The sequence below is a fragment of the Manacus candei genome, unplaced genomic scaffold (genome assembly GCF_025592945.1).
Source record: "Manacus candei isolate 608988 ecotype Guabito, Panama unplaced genomic scaffold, ASM2559294v1 h1tg000050l, whole genome shotgun sequence".
Classification (NCBI taxonomy): Eukaryota; Metazoa; Chordata; class Aves; order Passeriformes; family Pipridae; genus Manacus; species Manacus candei.
In genome coordinates this window covers 25,550,126-25,574,040 of record NW_026138098.1, presented here as the reverse complement: position 1 = coordinate 25,574,040, position 23,915 = coordinate 25,550,126, and the positions used below count along the sequence as shown (strand labels likewise).

General features: G+C 39.8%; 1 protein-coding gene across 4 annotated transcripts; it reads right to left on the bottom strand.

Annotated features, from left to right (window-relative positions):
- Positions 1-30: 30 nt before the first annotated feature.
- On the bottom strand, positions 31-22,311 carry ANXA11 (annexin A11). 4 transcript variants are annotated; one of them, XM_051800936.1, is made up of 16 exons: positions 22,174-22,214; positions 14,480-14,526; positions 13,167-13,227; positions 11,983-12,095; positions 10,312-10,653; positions 9,730-9,817; positions 9,237-9,331; positions 8,734-8,847; positions 7,524-7,614; positions 7,328-7,407; positions 7,112-7,168; positions 6,112-6,205; positions 5,252-5,347; positions 2,614-2,672; positions 1,908-2,030; positions 31-786 (listed from the first exon to the last, which is right to left on the bottom strand). In XM_051800936.1, exons 3-16 carry the CDS (start codon positions 13,216-13,218, stop codon positions 727-729), a joined length of 1,464 nt encoding a protein of 487 aa, XP_051656896.1. In that variant the 5' UTR covers positions 13,219-13,227; positions 14,480-14,526; positions 22,174-22,214; the 3' UTR covers positions 31-726. The 4 variants fall into 4 exon arrangements, with proteins under 4 accessions (XP_051656896.1, XP_051656895.1, XP_051656897.1 ...); XM_051800935.1 differs by lacking the exon at positions 14,480-14,526 and having other exon boundaries at positions 22,174-22,311; XM_051800937.1 differs by lacking the exon at positions 14,480-14,526 and having other exon boundaries at positions 10,327-10,653; positions 22,174-22,311.
- Between the last annotated feature and the right edge of the window lie 1,604 nt (positions 22,312-23,915).

Below are 23,915 nucleotides of genomic sequence, written 5' to 3'. Positions count from 1 at the left end.
ACAATAAATCAACATGAACATCAAAAAGCGTAATCTGCAAAGACTTAGACAGCTTTAATTTCATAATCTCTTCTTACATACATATATTTAAGGCACAGTGCAAAACCTTTAAACATTAACCATAGAATCCTTACTGCTGTAAACACTACTACTGCCTCGTGACAGGTTGCCTTGGTAAGAATGAAATGTGGAACACATCTTCCTTGAAAAGAATCAAGGAAAGAAAACAGAACTTGACAAAACTTCTTTAAAACTTCTTTTATGTCTTAATTAGACACAAAAACTCAAGCTGCTATCTCCACATATCAGGGAGTCAGACAGCCTGAAACCAACTCTGCATACCGTATATATAAAACTTGCATTAAAATGGCACGCAATGTTTATACAAAACAACACCTTAAATCATACAACTGTGATTTTTGTTTTATAAAACAAACATTATTTCAGCATGATATAAGCAGAAAAGAAATAATGACCTGCCATTCACGGATTGCTGAGAGTGCTATACAGAATCCTGAGCAGATGGCACATAAGCTTGGTATTTTGGGTGGTTTTGGCATTTATTACCTACAATTTTTGAACTGAAGATATATGCAATATTATCTTTTAAAATGCAATTGCTTTAGAAGAAACAGGTCATTACACATTTACTTTTGGAGAAAAAAAAGATGCTTTACAGCAAAAACATGAAAATAGAAGCTTTTTAAGAAAAGCTCAATGCTCCATTTAGTCATTTCCACCACACAACTTGAGTAGGATTTTCCGGTAGTCTCCTGAAGTATCACCCTGGAAAGGAATGCAGAAAAAGAAAAGTTAAAGAACAACCAAAAGAGATGAAGCCAGGGCTGAAGAACTAAGAACTTTCTTTCCAGGGATGATTTGGCTCTACTTTTACAGAAATAAGAAGCAGAGCTTACATATACATAACTGTGCATATGCATGCTCCATATTTACTGAAACCAAGTTTTGATTAAGTTCAATCCATTAAATGGGCATGGCCTGTTCTGTTTCTGAATGTCAGAACAAAGGAGAAGTGTGGAGGGAAAAGATGCACAGCTTTCCCACCAGTGTCTCACTGCTTTTTACTCATACATTGGTGGTTACAGGGCATGCAACCATTATCATAGAAGCACTCCTTCAGAGTTACACACTTGGGAAAAGCTCCTGCTGGATAATTCTCTGTGGCAAATGGCAGCAATGCCATATAGTTGCTGGCAAGCAAATCAAGACATTTGGCACACACCTATTCCTTCAGAATCTTTGCAGGATTCTTTCTAAATGCCACCAAGTTACAGCCCCTCAGTGTCAACAGCAGAAGGAATAAACGGGGGCTTAACAGATTTGGCACCCTCATTACAAGGTAAATGAAAGTGGCACCAGTCACTTCCCTCCAGCTTGTACTCCCCTGCCATTGTCCAGGCACCCTCCTGACTGTTGCTAAGGCTCTTAACAACAGTAGGATAGTGGATCAACTGAGAAAGAATCTGAAGTTTAGTCTCCTTCCAAAATCTTGTATTTTCAAGAGAAAGAAATCCTCTACAAGATTTTTAGGAGCTTTACATTCTTTCAACACACGTATGAAGTAGAGCACCACTGTTACTCAGCTGCAGGACTGAGTGGCTTCTACAAGATCATATTCAGAGACTGGGACAGAAACCAGGTCTCTGAAACCCCTCTAGACCAATTTCTCTTTCCTTGTCTGATAGCTTCCTTCCCATTTCTAGCTCATCTACCCCCATGTAAAAGCAAGTGCTGTCTGTTCTCTGCCCCGCCAGCCTCCACTATCCCCATGAATGCAGCAAACCAACACAGACAGCTACACTCAGAGCATTAACAGCTACTCAGTGTCAGTATCCACCCCCCTGAAGGATGTCGTGGCAGGAAAGATAAAAATCTCCGAGCCTTACAGTGATATCTGTGTAGAGGGATCTGCCGTACATCCGCTTGTATTCCGCACGTATGTCCAGCAGGTCAACCTCGCTGCGCGACACCATGATTCGGATCAGAGTCCTGTCTTTTGTTCCTGCTCCCTGAAACGAACAGAACAGCAATGTAACGTATCAATGATGGGTGGAAATGCTGTATGTTACAGCACTGGTTAAAAATAAAATAACTCATCCCCCCCAAAATGCCTGTTGACTAGCAGAACCTCACTGACTTCAATAAGCTTGAAAAGAATTTGGCCTATCACGCTTCAACAAATTAAATTTCATGGTAGGACACTAAGTAATTTCTTTGCAGAAGAACAGTTCAAAAAAGAAAGGGGATTGACAGTGGTACCAGGGGACAGGAAAATTTAGTAAGTTTAATGGCCTATTTATTTATTTCTGCTAGATCTTTCTACTTAAGATATACCAATTTCAATTAGTTTTAAGCATATTTGTGTTTTACCACCTGAAGACTTTGTTTTATGTATGGTTGTATTCATCTCTCTGTTAAATGGATCAAATTAGCTAAATTTTTCCAGCCTCTCATAATAATGACTGCATCCTGTTAGTCATCTGCCCACTAAAAAATGTAATCCCTTCAGATGAACAGTTCATTCCAATGAGCTGTACAAGAATTAAAAAAACCTGACACTATAAGTTTATATAACTTGTCATAGGCACTTACCTTCATAGCTTTCTGTAATCTCTCTGCAAAAAAAGCTGGTGTGTTCTTGAGACACTTAACTGCAAAAAGAAACAGTATTACAGAAATCAGGCATTCCTCCTCGATCAGAACTCAGTAATTTTTTCAGTTTATCCTACACAGTCACATGCTTTAATTTTACATAAACATACACTTGATACAGTGCAGCTTCCACTCCTTCTGTTAGTCACTGAAATGTTTTTTAATCCAAACAGTAGCTGCAATAAAGTTAAAGAACCTACACTTCATGGCTCAAAGCAAACTTTTCTGTCACCAGAAACCATCTACTGTGATGCAGCCAAAATGAACCTTCAAAGTCTAATGACCAGATTCCTGCTTACAAAGGAAAAAGAGGGGATGGGAAGGTGGCAGAAGACTTGAAAGAACATATAGTGCTCCTAGCTTCTTCTTAGCTATGAATTTTCAAGCCATGCACATGCAAAGTGTGGCCACCTACGATAGCAGAGAATCTTAGGTGCTTCCTTCCTCTTAAGGGTGAGCTGTCACAACCCTTATTTTAAAGTTCTATTTTAGCCACCAAGTTCATTAGGACTGAAAAATTCTTAATGTGCTCATTTAGTAATGACCGGATTTTATATTTAATTAGCACAGTTCATTAGAAATCTGAAAGAGCAAAATCTAAATCAAATCACTGTCATGTTAATCAGGATAACGAAAGAATCCTCCATCACTCATCAGAATTGAAATCTATACATTAATGCAATGTTGGTTACAAGTAAACAATCATGCAATCTGTGGCAAACTACAGAGAACACAGACCACGCTTGACATCTTATAGCACAGAAGGGTATCAAAATCAATCACACAAAATCAATACAGAACCAAAGGGGTAAACCTAAATATTATTTCATGGCAACACACATTCTATATAGGAAGAAGTACTTTTCTGAGTAGGAAAATGTAGATGAGAGATAGCAGTTCATCACACAACTGTCAATGATACATATAATACTACTCAAAAATGAATGACAAAATGAAATGCACATTTCTGTATCACTGCATTTAGCTAAAACAACACACTTGCACTTTAAGATGTTTAAAGATGTTATTGTTAGTTACCAGTCGTACAATCCAGAAAGCTTTAAAGAAAGCAAAATTAAATATTTTCAATTAGAAAACCTTTTTTTCCTGCAAATAAGGTTCACAGAACAAATGATGTTAACATCATTGACTGATTCAGATATATGTCCATATACATATAAATAGAAAAAACTCCACAAAATCTATTCAATAAAGGGAGTTATTCAGTGAATATTAATGACAAGCCTTGTTCTGAAGGCTAATGACTTGTTTGCAAGACACAGTCTCAGTTTTGAATCTGTATCTACATGGAGACCTGTCAAGTCACTGCAAAGCTCCATTAAGTCAAATGACTTCCAAACTCTGAGAATAAAGTTTCTTTACCAAGGCAATCTTTCACTACAGACACTGTGAAATACCTCTTTTCCCTAAGCTTGGTTTTCTAACAGTACTTTCTGAGGTGACAAATTCTGAATCCTGGAAAAGGTCTGAAAATGTATCACATACAATGAGCTAGACTCAGTTTGGGTCATTAAAAGACCAGTATGGTGCCACTGTGGCAAGCAGAGTAAGAACAGCAGTTACATAGTTCACATATGTACAAAAGAGGTGAGAAAAAAATTAAGCTTTTAAAACTGATTCCCATTTTGAAAGATTTCGTTGGAAACTTCAATGAAAAAAATTTGTTGTGGTTGAGCCAAATATCCTCTCATATCTCATTTCCAAGTGATGCAAAGTTCATTTTTCCTGTTTTGGTAGGAGTTTTGGGGGTTTTTTTGTGTCTGGTTTTTGGTTTGGGATTCTTTTTTATGGCTTTTTGTTACATCACTATCATCTTCAAAATCAAAGAAAAACACCTTTAAAGTAGGAGCTCTAGGTACCACAGTATGTTTACAGTAATAAACATAAAAAGAAATGGAGATGTAAAGACAAAAGACAAGAAAGTGGCTCACAACTATATCTAGAATAAAACATTTCAGATAAAACTACAACACAACAACTGGAGGCCTTGTCCCAACCTCATGGAAATCAATGATGACCTCTGAAGGGACAGCAGTAGATCTGAGGTAAGATTTTTCACTCCTCAGTACTGGAGGCAATTAAAAACAAAGATTTAACAAATCTGTAAACACAGGAAATGTGAAAAAAATAACCCCTTTGTGATCAAATTTAAGTTTTCTTTCTATTAAAAGGAGGCAGAGGTAACTAATCAGAGTCAATGCCTATAATTTGCTGGATTTCCAAGGCTGTCCCAAATACTCCATTCTCACTGACTCAGCAGCTGTTATAGGTTCTCTTCACTTCTTAAAACAGTGTCAAGTACAGTTAGTAATTCTCTCCTCATTTTAACAATTTAAATTCTGTAGTTGCCTGCAGCAAAAGCCTGATCTGTCATTTTGAGGTGAATTAAGTGCCCCACTTTACCAACCACAAGTGACTTCACAGAAAGCTCAACGTGAAAAGCAGGAAACTGGAATTATTGCCAACAAGAACATCCTTATCTGAAGCCACAGATGCCATGTGAGCCAATTCAGCTGCAGCAGAATACCAGAAATGCACTTGCTGAGATGACACATACCCACAGCCAGCATGCCCTTCTCCAGGTCTCCAGACATTTCACGACATATGCTTTTCTCAATGTCCCGGTTGCACATCCTCTGGTACTCACTGAAGACTGTTAAGAAAAGAGAGTTTTCAGGAGTTGGCTTTGCAAAAAGGGGTGGTGTTGGTACATGCTGGATGGCTTCACTTTAAATCGCATTTCTCTACTTGATACTGTAACGTATTCACACAAGTTTTAGCATCTCAAAGACTAACACTGTGCTATCAAGCATATTGTTCCATTTGCACCTTACCTTGCTCTTTCTAGCTTGTCTAGTTCTGTCCTTCTGATTAAAGGGCTAGACCAAGAAACCATTGTAAGGGAAATAGTCAAAATTCTTCTAGAAAAGGCTTTGGGTGTCAATAAAATTAAGAAGAAAATATTCAGGTTCTCATACACACCCCTTTCCTACATTCAAGTACCTCAATACCCCAACAGAACATTTTAAAAGTTCTATGTAGTTACTAAAACATTCCCACCACTACAGACTGATGTTACACCTAATACTAACAAGTAAAAAGGGAAGGGAAGGGAAGGTTGCAAGTGTCTTGTGCACAACACAAGTATGCAAAACTGAAACAACTCCAGTTTTTCGATTCTTTTGTCAGAGAAACATTTGAACAAGTATGACCTCTACCTGCTCTGATATTTAAACAAGATGACTACAATGTGCAGCATTTGTTCAGCCTTTTCAAAGCAGAATTCACCCTGCTTTTCACTGATATCTCACTGTGCTCATTTTACAGATAGGGGAAATTCAGGGACAGAGTGATGTTGTACATTTTCACCATTACACACAACAGAATCAAGTTCCCACTTGTTTCAGACACCATTACCTGCTCTGAGGTGGGCCCTGCTTCTTGCACACAGAATGGCATTGAACTTGGATTCATCAGTTCCCAGACGGTTCTCTCCAGCTGCATACAACTCCTAAGCAGGGAGGGAATTCATGCTTCATTACTCAGAAATGTAGTCAGGCTGAACAGCTGAGTTACAGATTTGCTTCCTTACAGCCTCTCCACTTTTTATATTTATTTCTTAGCTTATGTACTGCTGGAAAACAGGAGCAAGCAATAAACAGCAATAGTTCTAACTTTCCTATAATACGTTCTGCTTGCATTTCTATCTTGATGCATAAGTGCTCAAACACAAGAGCTCCAGATTACTAAAGGAAGGGAAATTGTTTAAGGAGTACCTGAAAACTGTTCTTCCTAGTAGCCCTGACATCTAGCTTTTTTTTCTACACCTCTAGGTGTGTTTTAGGACATTCTTGTCTTTTGGCTAAGGCATACTATGTAGAAAGCTAATTACATTGCTATTTAAATGACAGTAGTAAGCTAAAATGAACCAGGGTTCTCCCTTTGCTATGTGAGGAAATGGAACATACAGGAAAAGCAACAGGGCAAGCATTACTAAATACAAGTGCCTTATTTGCTGCAAAAATCCAGAGTTCCTTAAATAACACACAAAAGCTAAAGCAGGTGTTGAACAGATTAAAATTTAATGCATACACATATCACCTCAAATCTCTTTGGGCAATTTCCTTAACAAACAGCACAATGGCATCATCCAACACTTGGAAAACCCAGAGAGCTGACAGAATGGAAGTAAAATATCCTATGGACTCTATACCTAAGAGCTTCATCTCTGTAATGCACCTCCATGGCTCTAATGCTCTGTCAGGGCTTTTCATATCACTTCCATCCACTGAAACTTAAGCACTACATTAGGAGAAGTCACAAGGGGTCCAAAACTAACAGTAAGCAGAAACCACACAGTCAAATTTCAGTGTATTGAGTTCACTGTACTTAGAAATGATGAAGCATTTCCACTGACCTGCACATCTCTCTGGACAAGAGACATGTCAACAGTTGTACTTTCATCTCTGTTTCCCTGAAAGAATTAGAAGATACAGAAGTGTTACTGATGGGCTTTGATGGGATCCTTTCAAATTAAAACAACAACAAAAACAAAGCAAAACCAACCAAACAAAAAACCCTCACCTACAAACACACACACAAACCAAATTCCAAAATCCCAGCAGGCAAGTACCTGAGAAAGTGAAACTAAAAGCCTCTGAAAGTGTCCAGATGTGTCACTTTTTATTGCTTCCTCCAGCGTTTTCTTAAATTCTGGAAAAGAGATGCAATCATGAATCATCACACATCCCTGCTCATTTCCTAAATTCATATTATCAGTCAGTGATTAAGTAAGAAAAGGAAGAAAATTTGTATGGAGCAAATCTAACCTGCTTTATAGACCCTGTTGAGTTCCTGAATATGCTCGTTACTGCGAGAAGCTAAGATTTCAATGAGACAATTTTCATCTGTGCCAACACCCTGAAACAAGGTATAAGGAGAAAACAGATTTCAGATTCTCATCTTTCTCCTACAACCTAGTATAAAAGAAATGTAATAAAATTATATAAAAAAAAATCAGAACATAACCCTGTAAAGAAAAAGACAAAGCCATTTAAATGTTACTAATGATGTTTCTAAGACACAGATATGTATTAAAGATACAAAATTGAACAGATAATTGAAATTATGATAACAAGCTTTCATTTAAAAAATGTCATCCTTCATCCCAGATTTAAGACATTTTAAGAATCCATTTTTTTTACCATTAATGATTAATTTGTTGATTCTAACAGGTAACTATCACTATCACATAATAGATAACATTTGCAATTACAATACAGCTAATATTACTTCATCCTCATAGATAGTTTCATATTGTGACTAAAGATCACATAAATATATGTACTGACCTTCATTCAAACATTGTCTTAAAATACAAATGTTTGACCTGGTTTTCTTTAAAAAAATCTAAATGTTTATAAAATAGTCTGATTGCTATAAAGTACTCAAAACTTCCATAAATATTTTAGAGAAGGTTCAGCATGAGATAGGAAAACACACTTTTGAGGTGGGTAAAAAGATAAAAAAAAAGGTACACACTGACCAAAATGTTTGTGAAAATAATGTTCTGAACTATTCTTGAGTACCAAGTGTAAAGTCCCTGGAAACCCTTAAGTTGAGTGGGTTTATAACCAGTTCTATTACGGCTCTAAGCAAAACCCCAAAAATAAAGGCTCCCCATACAGTGGCTGGCTTAGAAGAGAGCTGCCTCAGTGCCTTACTCAAGACTGTGTAACAAATTAACTGCAGAGACTGTTAGAACTCAGTTTCTGCCTTTTCTGAGTATTTCTTTATCAATATATTTTTTGTTACAACACAAACCTATCAAATAAGTCTCTACCCTTAACCTATGGGAACAACATTTCTCCATTTTATCATCATATATTTCCAAGAAACAGAATACAGAACAGTCAAACAGTGGGTTGAACATCTGGACACAGAGGAGGGAAGCTAAGTCCAAGCTTTTAAATGGCAACCAAATATTTTAGTAGCTCAGTTATTTCCTCTATCTTAAAAAATTGTATCTCCTACACAAACCTTTATAGCTTCCTTGATTTCATAAGCATCAAACATGACAGGTGTCTTCATCATTGCCAAGATTGTCTTCTCAAAGTTACCTGATAGCTCAGACTTGAGATCCTTGATCAAATCCTAATGACAAGGAAAAACAAGGAAAAATGCATAAAGACCAAACTTAACAAAAGTAAACACGAAAAATATGCATTTTAATTAGAATTCTTTATGCACAAGCACCAATAATGTATCTTCAAAGTAAAGCTGTTCCACTTAACACTAAAACCAGAATAATGTAATATGTACATTGAGGTAATTAAGGTCCAATTAAATAGACTGCACAGATCAAAGAGTAACGATTTAGGAGAGAAACTGCTTTACATGTTTTATCTGAAACACTGCATGAAGAATTCAAGAGTGGGTAAAAAGTAGCACCCTGAGCAGGCTATGGCTTACAAACCATCTTCCCCTAAAGCAGGAATGCAGGCTCATATTCCTTCTTCCCTCTGTTCTCCTGATGTACATACCTTCCCATAAGCTGTTTTGAAGGACAGCATTATCTGCTGCCGCTGCTTGTTCGAACGACTTCCAAGGCAGTCGATAATGGCTTGCTCATCAGTTCCTGCACAGGCACACAGACACCACAGAATGAGCAGCATGTCGTGTGAGGACTCAGCTTTCTGCTTCCATTTGATCCTAAACTCTTCTGAACCCAGTTGAAGGACATGCATGCCTTTAATTCATCTACAGTATCTACTCTTGCGTACGGCCACAGAACTTCAAGCTCTGCCCCCAATCAAACACAGTAAGAACAAGAACAAAAAAAAACCCAAGAAAAAACTAAACCAAACTCTTTATGTTGTTTATGCCTACAAGAACTTGCAATGATTTTTCTGATAACCAAGGACAATCACATGTGAACTATCCCACTCAGTACATGTGCAACAATGGAGAAAGATCAGTGCTGAATCGAGCTGCAATTCTACTTTTAACTGAAATGTAAAGCCACAGACTGCTCACCTAATCCCTTCATGGCCTTCCTTAAGACTTCTGCGTCCTTCAGAGGGTCAAAACCCGGTGCATCAGTGATTGTGCCTCGGTTTCCATGCTAAAATGAGATCAAATTGAGTTGCATATTAGCATTAAACAGTAAAATACTGTTTTACTACTCTGGAAAGATGCCTACTGTTACCCATTTTCTTTTTGTGAGTAAAGTAACAGAAAGAACTCAAACCAACCCTACCTAAAAAAATTTGCTCATTTCTACACACGAATTAATGCAAGGTCAAGAAACTTCATTGATATTAAATCTGCTGTCCAGTAATTAAGGTTGATGATACTGTACATACAACTGGCAATACTTCATAAAGTTAGGAAAGGCAAGATTCCTTAAATTTGAATTCACATCGAATCTTTCTTCTTGGATAATGGAGTAAAACAGCATTCATTTCCAGTCATATATTGTTCCATCTGAAAAGGTTCTCTCTCTCTCTCTTCACTCAAACTTCTTTTCATAACTTTATTTTCAATTTGAGGATTGGTTTACACTACTACAATGAAGAAAATGCAGAGACACATATACATCTCAGAAAAAAAAAAAACAGTGAATGCTCTTACTGCAGGCCCTGTAGTTCCTGAGTAAGAGGGCATAGATGGATTCACAGCTGGACCTGGTGGATAATTTGGCATGGGCTGCTGCCCTGGGTAAGCTGCTGGTGGTTGTCCTGGGTAGTTCATAGGCTGCTGACCAGGCGGTGGTGCGGGCTGGCCTGGGTATCCTGGGTAAGCTGGCATTCCTGATGGTGGATACCCCCCATAGGAGGGCTGCTGTCCTGGTGGAGGTTGCCCAAAGCCACCTGGAGGGACTGGTGGATAACCCCCAGGTGTTGAAGGATACATGCCTTGTGGTGCATTTCCTCCAAAGGTCCCTGCCAGGTTGGCTGCCTGCAGTGACAGCCAATACAGCAAGAGAAAGGAAGGGGTACAGACAGCTGAGTTTCAGTAACGTGCTCAATACAACACAACCTCCCCCCTCACCAACACAGACAGACACACATCTATAAAAGAACTTTGCACTGATCATGCCTTACTAGCAAGGAGAATGGATAAAACCTGCCTGTGTTCAGTTGACTCTTGCTTCACTGTGACCATCAGCAGAGCCAACAAACACAACTGCCACTGCATCCCACACCACTCACACCAAAGCATATCCATGGCCACACACCTCTGACTCTAAAAACTTAAGCCAAATAATCCCAGCAACACAAACCCATGCTTAATCTTTCTCTGTCCATGGCTGCCTTGCATGATCACAGCATCCCCTGAGAGCAAGGGTCTTACTCTGAGCAACCTTTGGCTGTTTTATAGACATTCGATGTGTTAGTAGTTTACAACTTGCAGGATTTCACAGACTACATTTGGAAAGACTTCTGCAGAAACTGCCACAAAGACACACCACATCAATATCATCTCCCCACATGACAAGCTCAACCCCTCTTCTACAGAGGGACCAGAACTGACATTTAGTGACTGCAGTATTATCAGAAGCTACTTGCTGTGGATATTGCCATGTGCACCCCAGATAGTTTGTTGTTCGTTTTGCCTGCTGGCTGCCAAATCACTTCATTTAATCACTGCCTCAGGAAGGCATCTATAATGCAAATGTCTTCCTACAAACTGCATTCCTTATGCAGCAGAACAGATTTCTGAAGACTAAAGTTGTCAGAAGTGTCACTCACTTCTGTTCTATGGAAAAAAAAAAATCACCTGGAAATGTCTGCATTTTCTTCAATCAGTGTAAAAGGTTTTTACTTCCATCTGTTAAACATCAGTGCTTATAAGAGATCGTCAATCCTATATTCTTTTCAAGGATGAGTCATTGATACCTCCTTACTCTGACTGGGCAAAATCCAGGTAATAGGCAAAATCTGGACTGTGTTTGCCAATGTGAATATATTAACAGAGGATACTCTGTGTTAATAGTCTTTTTCCCCACTCCTCTACACAGCAAAAGCCAAGTTACATTAGTTTTATGTCCATGACTTTTGAAACTAGGTTCTTAAATCAATATTTAACTAGTGCTATTTTCCTAAAAGAAGGAATAGCTTGCAGCAACCGTTTTCTTCAAGAGATGATATTGAATGCTCACTACCTAAACAGATTAGACATAAAGGCACAGAATTCAAGTGATAAACTTGACAGTGACAGTGCCAGAAACATAACTTTGCACTTAAGGAAGTCACAGTAAAACACATTAAATGAAAGCAAACTCACCATTCCAGCCATCTGGCTGGGATTGAACTGGTTGGCATAGCCAGACACATTTTCCAGACCAATTGGAGGTGGATTTGAAGGTGGATAGGCAGCACCACCCCAAGGACTGCTACCTGAAATCAAACACAGCTGCGCTGAAACAAGAAACTACACCTTTTTAAACTTCTTACCACTTAAATTTCTAATGTGTGTTCAACACTACAGGAAAATCAACTGAAGAGGTGCAAGATAGCAGTGCAATTATTATATAAAGAGAAATTTCACTGGATATTTCTAGTCATGTCCAAATCTGTAAGGTCTCATTTACAACTCTAAACCTATTTCAAGGTTAACACTCAAGACTTAACACTGTAAACACCATATTTTGCTTAGAGAGTAGTTTCACTTAACTATCAAGTTGTCCAGGTATTCCAGTAGGAAGACAGTATTAATTCCACTGAGAGATGCCCACAGAGCACGACGGTCCATTCACAGATACCCAAGTCATAAAACTTGGCTGCACACAGCAGTATGGTCTAACTTAAGCCAGAATACTCTGCTGAGGAATAGAGTTTATCCTCCCCAGTAGTCTGGCTTCTCACTGTACATCACTTTCCCTTCCTTAGTTAGCTTGCTTAACTCCAACTGGCCACTTTCTTTCTACCAACAATACTAAAAACTGTAAAGTTCATCCTGACAACCAAGCAATAGTTGCATATTTCATCAGCTTGGTATTGTTATAATTGCTACCCTTTTTTACAGCACTCTGCCTTCCATATGCAACCATCTGCCTAAGAATAGTGAATTAAGGATAATTGCATAATGAAGAGCCTAATTCTTTGTGGGATATGGTTTTAAGTAGTGTGACTGATTCCTCCCCATACTTGTTTTTCTCACTAGCTACCTTCACAACTCAGTACCAACAGATCCTTGACACTTCCTGAATTTTTTCAAACTGTGACCATCTCCTAGTGCTGTGTGCTTCATCTGAGATGAATGAACATGGACTTTATACGAGCACGTGGCAGAACACACATATTAGATAAATCAGAATCCCCAGCATAGATGAAATAGGACTTAACAAGAGCACAAAGAGAGCTTTGGTGAGTCAAGAAAACACCCTGCAGTCTTGTTCTTCGTCCATGCCACCTTTCCACTCCAGACCACCACTGCCATTTAATGTTTACTTCATTTAAGCAACTTACCTGGTGCTGCTGGTGGATATCCACCTGCTGGGGGATAGCCTGGGTAACTCATTGCAAAGATCTGAAAAGCACGTGTGATACAGTTAATTTCTGTAATGCTTCACTCATTACATCACATACAACTAAGAGGCAACATGTATGCAGTAGCCAATTACCAAAATTTAGACATAAACTGCCCACTCTGCCCAGGCTTTTCTCTGAGAAACCTCTTTACCATTCTTTTTGCTGGACTAATAAACATATTCAGATAGCTAAGTAGTTCCAGAGTCACTCCTCAGACTACTTTACTTATTTGTTCCAGTTGCTACTTACTGCTTACTTGGTCTGTTCTGTTGATTAGGATGTATTACTTGAACATGCTTCCTTTATTGAGCTATTAAAATCTCCCTAAGTTTGCAGCTCATACAGAACAGTCTGATTAATCAAGAGTAGAAAATCATTTGACAAACAAGGTACATCTCAAGTGAGTAACTGTATGACAAGTGTTAGAAGGCATCTAAATGCAGACATCTGCAGAAGTGCAAGGTCAGAGTAAGAAGCACAAGGGATACACCTTCATGCTTACAGCATTGTCATAAAATATGAAGGGTCTACTGACAGGGTAAGATCACTAGAACAAATTGGATCTCTCAAAATGGATAGTGCCTCTGTCAGCACAGAAGTGCACAGAGTCATTAGATGTTCAAAATAGAAGTGGAGGTCAAAAAGGAAGAACAGCTAAATGAAGGACAAAATTAAAACTGTCTTCCAGAATACAAAAGGCCTTATTTTAAACAGAACAACTCCCAGGAACAATGGTAAAAGTAACTCAAGGAGCTTGTTCCAGATGAAGAAAACATCCACAATGAATCTTAACTTTTTAGAGGTTATTTTTAGTGACAATTCCTATTGTCTATTTTTAGAACTGCTGTGCAAACTATTCCTTTGGGTTTTTTTCCCCTCTTTCCCCTAAAGCACTACCTTTTGCATTTGGCTTGTTTTGCCATGTTTTGGATTTCAGCTGTGGAGTTTTGTTTTGGATTTGGTTTGCATTGGGGGGGGGTGTGCTGTTCTTGTGGAATTGTTTTCATTTTGCATAATCATATTAACTTTCCTTTCTGGTTTGCATGATTCTTTTGCACAGCAACAGTGGAATGGAAAAACACCTTTTTTTTTTATTTTTAGTAAAGAAAATACAATTAGGGAATCTTCAATTTATTTAAAAACTGTTTGGACTTCATGCTGCGTGCACTAATTTAAATTCAAAGAGAGAGAAATTATCTAAGAGAAACTGCAATGAACAGAGGAGACCAGAAGTTATAACCCTACCTTACCTACTCCAGTATGTAAAGTGTCTAACAGACTCAATAAGCAAACACAGCTTATCAGCAGATACAGGTGTATGGGACAGGAGAGAGGTCAGAAGAAAAAAAAGATAAAAAAAAAAAAATTCAAGAGAAGGTAGTCTGGCATTTCAGAGCCTCTCTAATTGAGTAATAGTCTTTACATAATAAAGTATAAAAAATAAAAAACAATTACTACCAAGTCACTCAAAAAACAAACAAAAAACCCACAGACAGTCTAGATTCTTAGCATGCATAATGTCAATGTGTACATTTTTAGATACAAATTATTACAGCACTGTAATGAATTTTATTTCTTCGGGTGCAACTATAATTATTTTTTATTTTTTAGCTTTACATGCAAATACAATAATGACAGGATACTCAAAAAAATTGTAGGATGCCTTTTCAATAAAGCTTTAGGTACAAATTTAAGGCAAAAGGCCTTTTTTTTGTGGCAGAGGGTGGGATAGAGCTTGTTTTTCTTAGCAAGGTTGTTTGCTTGCTTTTAATCCTATGTAGAATATTAATTTTTAAATTAAAAAAAAATTAAAAGAGTCTTTTGGTAATTAAAGCTGAGGTTGAGAAATAAAAGCTAACTTCATTAGCAATCTGAAAAAAAAATGTTGCTCTCTATATAAAAATGTTCCACTTGCTTCTTTCGAACACTGCATTTATCCAGGACCTTTCCAAGGGGAAATTTTCCCAGACTGGTTTGATTCCAGGCAAACTAGATACATAAACACACTGACTTCTCATGTTCAAAAACTTCCCTGATGACCATCTTTTCTGTAGTTCACAGAGTCTCTGTTGGCCAGCTCTCTAACTTAAGAAATATTAACATAGAAAGGTAAGTTTCCCAACCATTCCCACAATCTTGTCTCCATTTCATCTTCTAATCCCATCTTCCAAACTTTCTGATGCTACATCCACATCTTACTAAAACTGTCAGTGACGAGCAGCAGTTGGCTGCTGACAACAAAGTGGTGACACAGGCCAGGGAACAGAAGATACAGAAATCCACCCTGCTATACAAATATTGCGTGGGAGGATACAGGAACAGCAAGGTCTGTGTTTGCTCAGCCATAAAAAAAGCAGTGGAGGAAAAAATCCAAACAACCAAACCACACATGGAAAGAGGGAGTGCCCTGAAGGAAGTACAGAACAAATACTGTTAAGGTCCTCTCCCTATTCCCAGTGTTCAGTCCTGGAGATCGACCTCAGGGCTCTATAAATAAAGACCTGAGGTTTTACTCCCACAGTGAACATTGATTGCTATCGTGCTTCACACTGCAAGCCATGAAGTGCTCAGGCTCTTCAGCATTTTCCTGCTGCTGGGCAAAGGTAAGAGGAAACAGACCTGCTCATAAGAGATTAAATCTGTAATATACTTTCAAAGGGAATCTTGAAAATATGCTTCTCTAAGACACAGCACAGCAGAAAAAGAAATTTGTATCAAAATTTGTATCGAAAATACAAATGACATATAACAACGGTAGAAGTAAAGAACAAAATTGTAAGGCTGCCAAAAAACTTCTGTTTCAAGGTACAACAGAAATAAGATCAGCAACTGCATTCACGCCCATTGCTGGAATTTATTTAGTGACTGCTGTTCAGGGTCCAGCTATGCCAAGGTTCAAATAATCTGAGGACAAAAAACCGGATGAAAAACCGTGACCTTTATTTGTCAAAAATAATTAGTTTAATTATGCCCATTTCACAGGGAACATCGAGTAAAGCGAAACCCTTGGCCTTTACTCCTCCACAAGGTTAATTACCAGGATACAGTAGAAAAGGCAGCCTAAAGCTATAAATTACAGTGCCTGCTCTGAGACTGATCCCTGATTGTGAAACCAGCAGAACAGAATTTATCACCTTACAATACACTACTGTTTTTCATCAGATATGAACTGAGGCATCCACCACTGCACTTTTGCAAGACAAGGACAAGCCACAGTCAGCATCATACCAGCTAACTGCTATTTTAAGAGCCTGAGCAAGATTCATCTTTGACTCAAGCACTGCAGCACACAAGTTGTTCTCTCTTGTACCAGGTGAAATATTTTTCATCCTGACAGATAAAAAGCCCTGCAATTTTAGTCTCTCATTAAGTCTTCTGTGTATGTGACTCCCTGTCTAGTCTTCTTTTCACTATCAAAATAATAATGTAGTAGAATGGGTTCCTCTTCCAACAGGGCTAATTTCATGCCACCCAAAACTCAGGAAAACTCTTTTACACAGATCTTATCACTCATTGCTCACCTTTACTGGGCTTCATCCAAGAACATATATTTAAAGAGTACTAGTATATCATCCCCTTCCTATAGAAAAACTTTCCTTAAAAAAACCCAAACCAGCTCTGCATAGATGGCAAAACAGAAGCAAATTCAAATAAGGTTTTCTTTAAAAAACTCTCCATTTCAATTGCATGCTAGTATTGCAACTCAGGAGCACTGCTAGTTTCAATGATCTTTCTAATTCATATCATGATAATTATTACTACAATAGAAATACTTTATTGGAAGATAATCTGGCACTTTTTGACCTGCTGGCATAGGCAGGGAACAGGGAAGAGCATCACAAAGGTAGCACTTGCAAATCCAGTCAAAGTAAAGTAGAGCAGTTGCCAGTCCAACAAAGAAAAGCTGAATGGGAAGATAGACACATAAGCCACAACTGAGCTACACTTTTTCAGTGATAGAAGCCCTACACATATGCTCAAGGCAACAAAAACCAAAGAACTTAATTGAGCTGCAAGGACTTTCAAGATCCACGTGCAGCAAAAACATGAGTTAATTCCAAGAGGGTGATTTCACTTTGGCTTCCTACTCTGCCCTGATCCAAGTGTTTCCTTTTGTAGCACACTCTTGTATTTTAAATATTCCAAGGACAGTATTGCAAGTCAAAACATATACGACAACACAAATACACTCTCCAAACAACGTAAGAAGCAAAAAATTATACTAAATTAAGTTTATGAGATGTTTGAAGAAACAATGGAATGGGATTGTTCTATTTCAAACTCATAACTTGTCATAGAAATAATTTGTTGCAAAAACCAGTCATGCTATAAATAGTCTGAATTATGTTCCCAATTGACTAATGCCTCAGGGATTTATGCTCCTCTATTTTAAGTTCCACCATGCAAGAACAAAGTTTTTACATTGTTTGTGCAAATCAGAATAGGTACATACCTATTACTGCATGAACTAAAGCAATAGTGTAACATTCAGTACCCTAAAACAATTACTAGAAAAATACCTGATTGTTCATTTCACACCAACGATTTTTAATTAGTTGCTGTGCCCAAGCCTGAAGCACAGAGCCAAGGAGTGGCTCCACTGCAAAAACAGGAGGGTTGCAGCATTCCCCAGCCCTGAGAGGCAACAGAACAAAAGGATGACAAAAGTCCTCTGACAATTCTTCCCACATTTACACTGTTTGGGCTGCAGAAGAAGCCAAATAACAGCAAGTTGTCCAAGTGACAACTCTCCAAAGACAGGCACACTGACAGGACCTGCACAGGACCTTAGCTAAAGGCTGTATGGATGTACCATACACTGCTCACAAAACCTCTGTGCCCCACACCAGGCTGACAGCCTCGGGACGCCACAGATAAATATAAGTGTGCAAATACATCAGCTTTTTCATAAAGGTGATGGCTTTCATGCTTTCTAGACAGGGAAGGCTTACACATGCAGCTGTCCAGCAAAGCCAGGAAGATACCATTCATCAGTGAGCAAATGGACACCCCCCCGTTCATTCCAGACTATAAAGAATTACTGATTTACAGCTCATTAATTCTTTCCAGGAACAGACTTGCTGAAGAAAGAGCGAATTTAGGGTAGCAAACTAGAAAGACAGGTATTTCACAACAACCATAAACAAGCATTGTGAAAAGAAAGCAAGACAATGGCCTTCAAACCTAGCCTGCACTTGATATAGCAATCTTTGGTCCTAAAAGTGTACCACTGAAAAGTAACTATTTTTACCCCTAAATCCTAACATTTGTAAGATGCATTTATTCTCCTAGCTAATAGAAAACCGAGTATTTTTAAAACACTGTCAAATGTAGCCAATAACCAGTTACTCGCACATAGAGAGGTGCGCTGTTTACACAATAAGTGAAATTTTCCAAGCTTAAAGTTGTTATCTCTAGCAACAATAACAGGGATATTTGTGTTGTCTGTTTCAGGTAATTTAAGTACCTAATCTAGAGCAATTGGCAAGCCCAAAGCTCAAAACTAACATGCTTTTTTACCCAAGCCAGAGGTCTTTGGGATGCAGAAATTAATCACAGCGAGTATCACTTCATATGCATGTTGACTGTATGGCTACAGTAAAGTTTTAGCACAAACAGAGGCCTTCAGAAGCTTTAAAACTCATTTATATTTTTAATATGGGATTGATTTGTTTGACAGTTCTTAAGCCTGCCAGAAGTTCAGATCCAAAAGCCTGAATCAGATGCCCACCTCTCCTACAGCTGAACTGAAGTAATGACTCCAAAAAAGAAAGGAAATGGTGAAGTCCGGTGGTTCCTCAAGAGAACAGCTGAGCTAAAGAACAGAATGACCTACCAGCGACACTTCCCCAATGCCCTCAGAAAAACCCCACCCCACCCACACTTTGCACTAAAAGAAAAAAAAAAAAAACAACAACAAAAAACCAAAAACCAAAACACTTTTAACCCTACCTTAAGAATAAGACAGTATCTCCTCTCTCAGTCAGAGAAAGCATAAGGGAAAAAAAGAGGCAGTATCTGGCAGGGACTTCATTCACTTTATTTGTGTATCTTATAAAAGAACATTGTTACGTATCAGACGCCACCGACACTCTGCACTGCAGGGGGACAGCCGAGTAGTGGGGCTGTGTGGGCTTGTGTTTGTTTTATTCAGTGTAACTTTACACAATCTAGTCACTAGCACTGGTCCACGCTCAGCATCTGTGACAGCTGAACAGTGTGGATACAATTTCACATATACAAACAAAAAAACAGCTGCTAAGCATAGGCAGGATTGGCTGCCCGGTCAATCACAAGCACATAAGAAAAATTGTGTCCTAGACGGGCACCAGTGAGTCCCTACTCAGACCTGTAAGTGACTTCAGGTTTGGCCCAGCCAGCATCTAACCTCTTATCAAGATTCTGCAGCAAGCTCTGATAAAATCTGGAACAAACATGGAGCAACAATAGAAGCTCCACTGTTATTGCTGTCCTTTGATTTGCTTTTACCACTGCATTACATTCTTCCCAGCCTGGGCAACTGCCTGAAGGAAATTCAACATTTACATCAAACACACCTGCTTTCAAACAAACTGGCAAAAGTAAAGGGACGACCTTCACTTCTGTTCGTGACAACAACTCCAGTTTCAAATAGGTGAAAGTGTTGCTCACTGAAGGGTAAACATGCAGCTTTTTCCTCCTTTTTTTCCCTCCAAAAAAGTCTTTTGCCACATTCTTCAAGAGAAACTCAAAACAAAAGTCACTACATACAGCTAACAAGTCTCTGTCCTTATTTCCAACAGTTTACATAATACATTTTTAAAATATATCCAATAAGAAACATGTTTCAAGGCAGCTGACATAAATGTATGAAATAAAAAAAAGAAATTACACTGGTGCCATTATTCAGTTGTATATTTAATGTAATGGAAGCCTTTAACTGCAATTTGAAGCTGACAAAAGTTTCTATGGATGATTACATAAAGCCTTGGCTAAACATAAATGAAACTTTCAAATTGTTCAGAAGCCCTGCTATTTCTGTAGCCACAATTAAACCATCTGCTGTTTTCAATTACAACTGTGCTTTAACTTCAGCTTCCTTTTTTTATCCCTAGATCTCTATAACAGAGCTAGAACTATATAAGCTCAGTCTTAGCTCTGATTAATGCAATGTTACTGAACAGACCCTCTGGAAACTCCATCTTTCGAAACTTGCTAGAGGTCTAGGAAACAGCATCTCCTGTGAACTTCAAAGCAGACAGACTTCTTGGCTTGACTTTTTGTAGTAGATCAAGTTCAGTATTTTAAGTTGTTACCTAACACTACATCTTTACAATGTTTTTTATTTGACTACATAAAGGCCCCCATGAAATATACTCATCCCACTGCTTATTTCATTATATCTTTTAGTGACTTCTGACATTTCACAGAATTTCCAGTCTAATGAGTCAAAACTTCTGGGGACTATAGAGAACAAGCTAAAGAAGTGACAAAGCATATGAATGAATGTGATGACTACTCCAGAAACTTTAAGTACAGATTCACAGAGACATTTTGGCCTCTGACCTCATACTGAGGTCTCATATTGAGGTCAGACAAGAAAGATGCATAAATATTGTTGACATAAAATCATTAGGCCCTTCAAAATCTCGCTGAATCTTTATGGTATTCTATACAACAAATTCTCCCAGTGCTTTGGGAGCAGGGGGGAAAGAAGTCACAAGAAGTAGCTACAGAGGCCCTTTCAGGAAGAAAAAAAATCAGCAGAAATGCAGTGGGGACAGGGCCACAGGTGAAACGGGAAGCAATGCTCAGTGCAAGTTACCCTGCTGCATCAGTGGGAGGAGAGTGGTCCACATGACTCTCACAGCAGCTTGCAAAACAGGAAATCATAGAAATAGCCAGGCTAGGGGGAAAGCGCTCATACACTCAAGCCTTACAGCAGGCTTACACTCACACTAGTTTTGTACTGTTTCTGATGTTACTGTGAGTGCTCCAGTAAAGCACTGACTCACTCAACAGAAAATAACTGTGCTGGGGTTGCCAGGGAACAAACCTCCTACAGCAGCCAGGCTTTTAGATGCATAAACCCTAATAACGAGCTCCTTCATCAAAACACACTGCACCAGCACTTTTCCTCTCTCTCGCCAGTCTGCTTTCTCTCCACACCTTCACCTCAGTCTTTCTGCCTCAGTGCATCTGGCTCCCTTTTAGGCTGAGCTGCCTTACATGCTTCTGCCACTCCCTCCAGAACGCTGTCCCTCCTTATCAGGAAGGAGCTTCCAGGAACTACCATTAACCTATGAAAAAAAAGAAAAACATATCCCACGAAAATACTCCCTTACTGCCCAGAAACAGGATGGGGACAGAGAGGGAACTTCATCTTTCTTCAAGATGTTTGTGTGGTTTTATATCGCACACACGTAGCAAGAGTTGAAGAGCGTTGGTTTTAAGACACTTAAGTGTCTCGAAGGCACTCTAAGTACATGCCGTATAAGAAGCAGTAAAGTATAAGAGGTAGTAAAGTTCTGCAGTTTGCAAAATGGGACCTTCGAGGGGCGGAGGGGAATAAAAAAAAAAAAAGCATTGCGTAATGTCCAGCCTACCATCTTAGGCTGCTTTCTAACTGTACACATCTAAATTACAAGCTCGAGATAAGACACGGGCACAGGCAAAGTACCGAACTGCAACGACAACAGCAAAACACCTCTTGTCCTCCGAAACCACCCCATTTCCCTAGGAAACGGGAGTCGTTCCCTACCAGCGGCGGAGCTCCAGGACGCCCCGACCTCCCCTACGCCCAGCCCCGGGCCGCTGCCCGTCACCCCGGCTCCTGCCGCCCCAAGGTCCCCGTCCCCGCGGGGACACGGCGGGGACACCGCACGGCCCCGCACACGGGCTGTCCCTCGCCCCCCGTCCCGCCCCGTCCCGTCCCGCCCCGTCCCGCCGCGGGGGTCGCGCCTACCGCGGGTGCTCGGGAGCCGCTGCGGCCGCCGCCCGTCCCGGCTGCTCGGGGCGCTGCGGGCGGGGCCGGGCAGCGCCAGGAGGAGCAGGAGGAGGAGGAGCCGCTGCGGCCCCGGCTCCTTCGCCCTCCCCGGCGCGGTGCGGGGCGGGCCGGGGGCGGGCGCGGCGGCAGCGCCGGGGAGGCGCCCGGGCTGGGAGCGGGCACCGGCCGGGGCTGGAAACACAGAACAGCAGGTCCGACCGAGAGGTGGCTTCCAGCGAGGGGCCCCTTTGATAAAAAGAAAACACACGGCGCGGGGGGGGTGTAAGAAAGGAGCTCTGCCCGTCACATGGGCAGGCTGGGCATTCCCCGAGGGCACAGCGTAGCCCGAGGGAGCGGGTGACACGGCTAAAGCAAGGATGCTACGGTTCAACTGAAGGTTGTAACATCGGATTTAAGCCCACAAACTGCCTGTTCTCACCAGGAATTCATAAGACCTTTCAGAAAACATGCTTTCCAGGCAAGGTGGGACAGAAAACCCCATTTTTGTCGTATGTTACATACGTATTCCTTGAGTAAAATTCTACCAAAAATTTGGAGGAAGGAGATCGTTCATGTTGACCTTTTCTAGCACAAACAGTACTAGCTAAAGGCTTCAATAAACATCTTTTTTTCCTACATGCATTCTTTAAAGATGAGTGAAATTGCTCACATGGAAGCATTTAGAGGAACAAAACAAAATAATAAAAAGGAAAAATGAAAAGGGCATTTTCCAACTACATTTTGTTTGCCAAGACACTAATCAAAATAGCAAGCACAGCATTATCTGACTGAATCAGAGCATTATACAACTTGGGTGGGGAATGAACTGGTCCTTGCAGCTGGGATTTTTGCGAACAGAGTCCAGAACCTCCTTTACAGCACTTGCTTCCTTAATACATATGCATTCTAACAGGTGATTTCACTTAGAATGAAACTAATTTGGATAGATGTGTTCATGCTTCTTAAAGCATACCTCCCGTTCAACCACTTCATACAGTGAGTGTGACACCATGTGGTACAGGATATCCCTTGGGTCAGTAGCACTCAGCTAAACCGTGTCCCCTCCCAGCTCCTTGTGCACTCCAAGCCTCCTCGGTGGTGGGGTGCGGTGAGAAGCAGAAGGGGCCTTGGCTCTATGTAAGAGCTGCTCAGCAATAACAAAAACATGTCTGTATTATCAGTGTGTTCAGCACAAATCCAAAACACAGCCCCATACTAACCACTGTGAAGAATGTAAACTCTACCTCAGCCAAAACCAGCACATTGGCTTTTTGTGGTTTAGCACAAATTATGAATTTATACCCAGACTATTTTAAGCCTTACTGATATAAATACATTTCTGATTAATAGGCAAAGCTAAACATCGACACAGGTTTTGATGCAGATGGAAAAATGAAGACGTGCCCACAAAGTAGCTCACATCGAATGAAGGCCAGGGATCTTGTCCTCTCAGTATGCTGGTATTGCTTCTCTTGGGAGTTAACTGCTCTCACTTGTGTCAGCCAAAAGGGGCCACATGAGCTCTAACAGAAGAGTTCTGTTAACCAGAGTAATTTTGACTGAAACAGGTTAGAAGCCATTCAGGGGAGCTGCTACTCCCAGTGGATGAGGACACAGTGACCCTACACAAAGGGTTACTTCTTCTTCCAGCAGGATAAGAAAAAAAACCCCAAACCCATATTTCTGCAACTTCAGTACCGCTATTTTTTCATGTAGAAAAG

Coding starts and splice junctions, on each gene's coding strand:
- ANXA11 (XM_051800935.1), bottom strand. CDS start 13,218: ATGAGTTACCCAGGCTATCCCCCAGCAGGTGGATATCCACCAGCAGCA. Junction 6,206..7,111: donor TTGTCCAGAGAGATGTGCAG/GTCAGTGGAAAT, acceptor CTCCCTGCTTAG/GAGTTGTATGCAGCTGGAGA. Junction 5,348..6,111: donor CAGGGCCCACCTCAGAGCAG/GTAATGGTGTCT, acceptor TTTTCTTAACAG/TCTTCAGTGAGTACCAGAGG.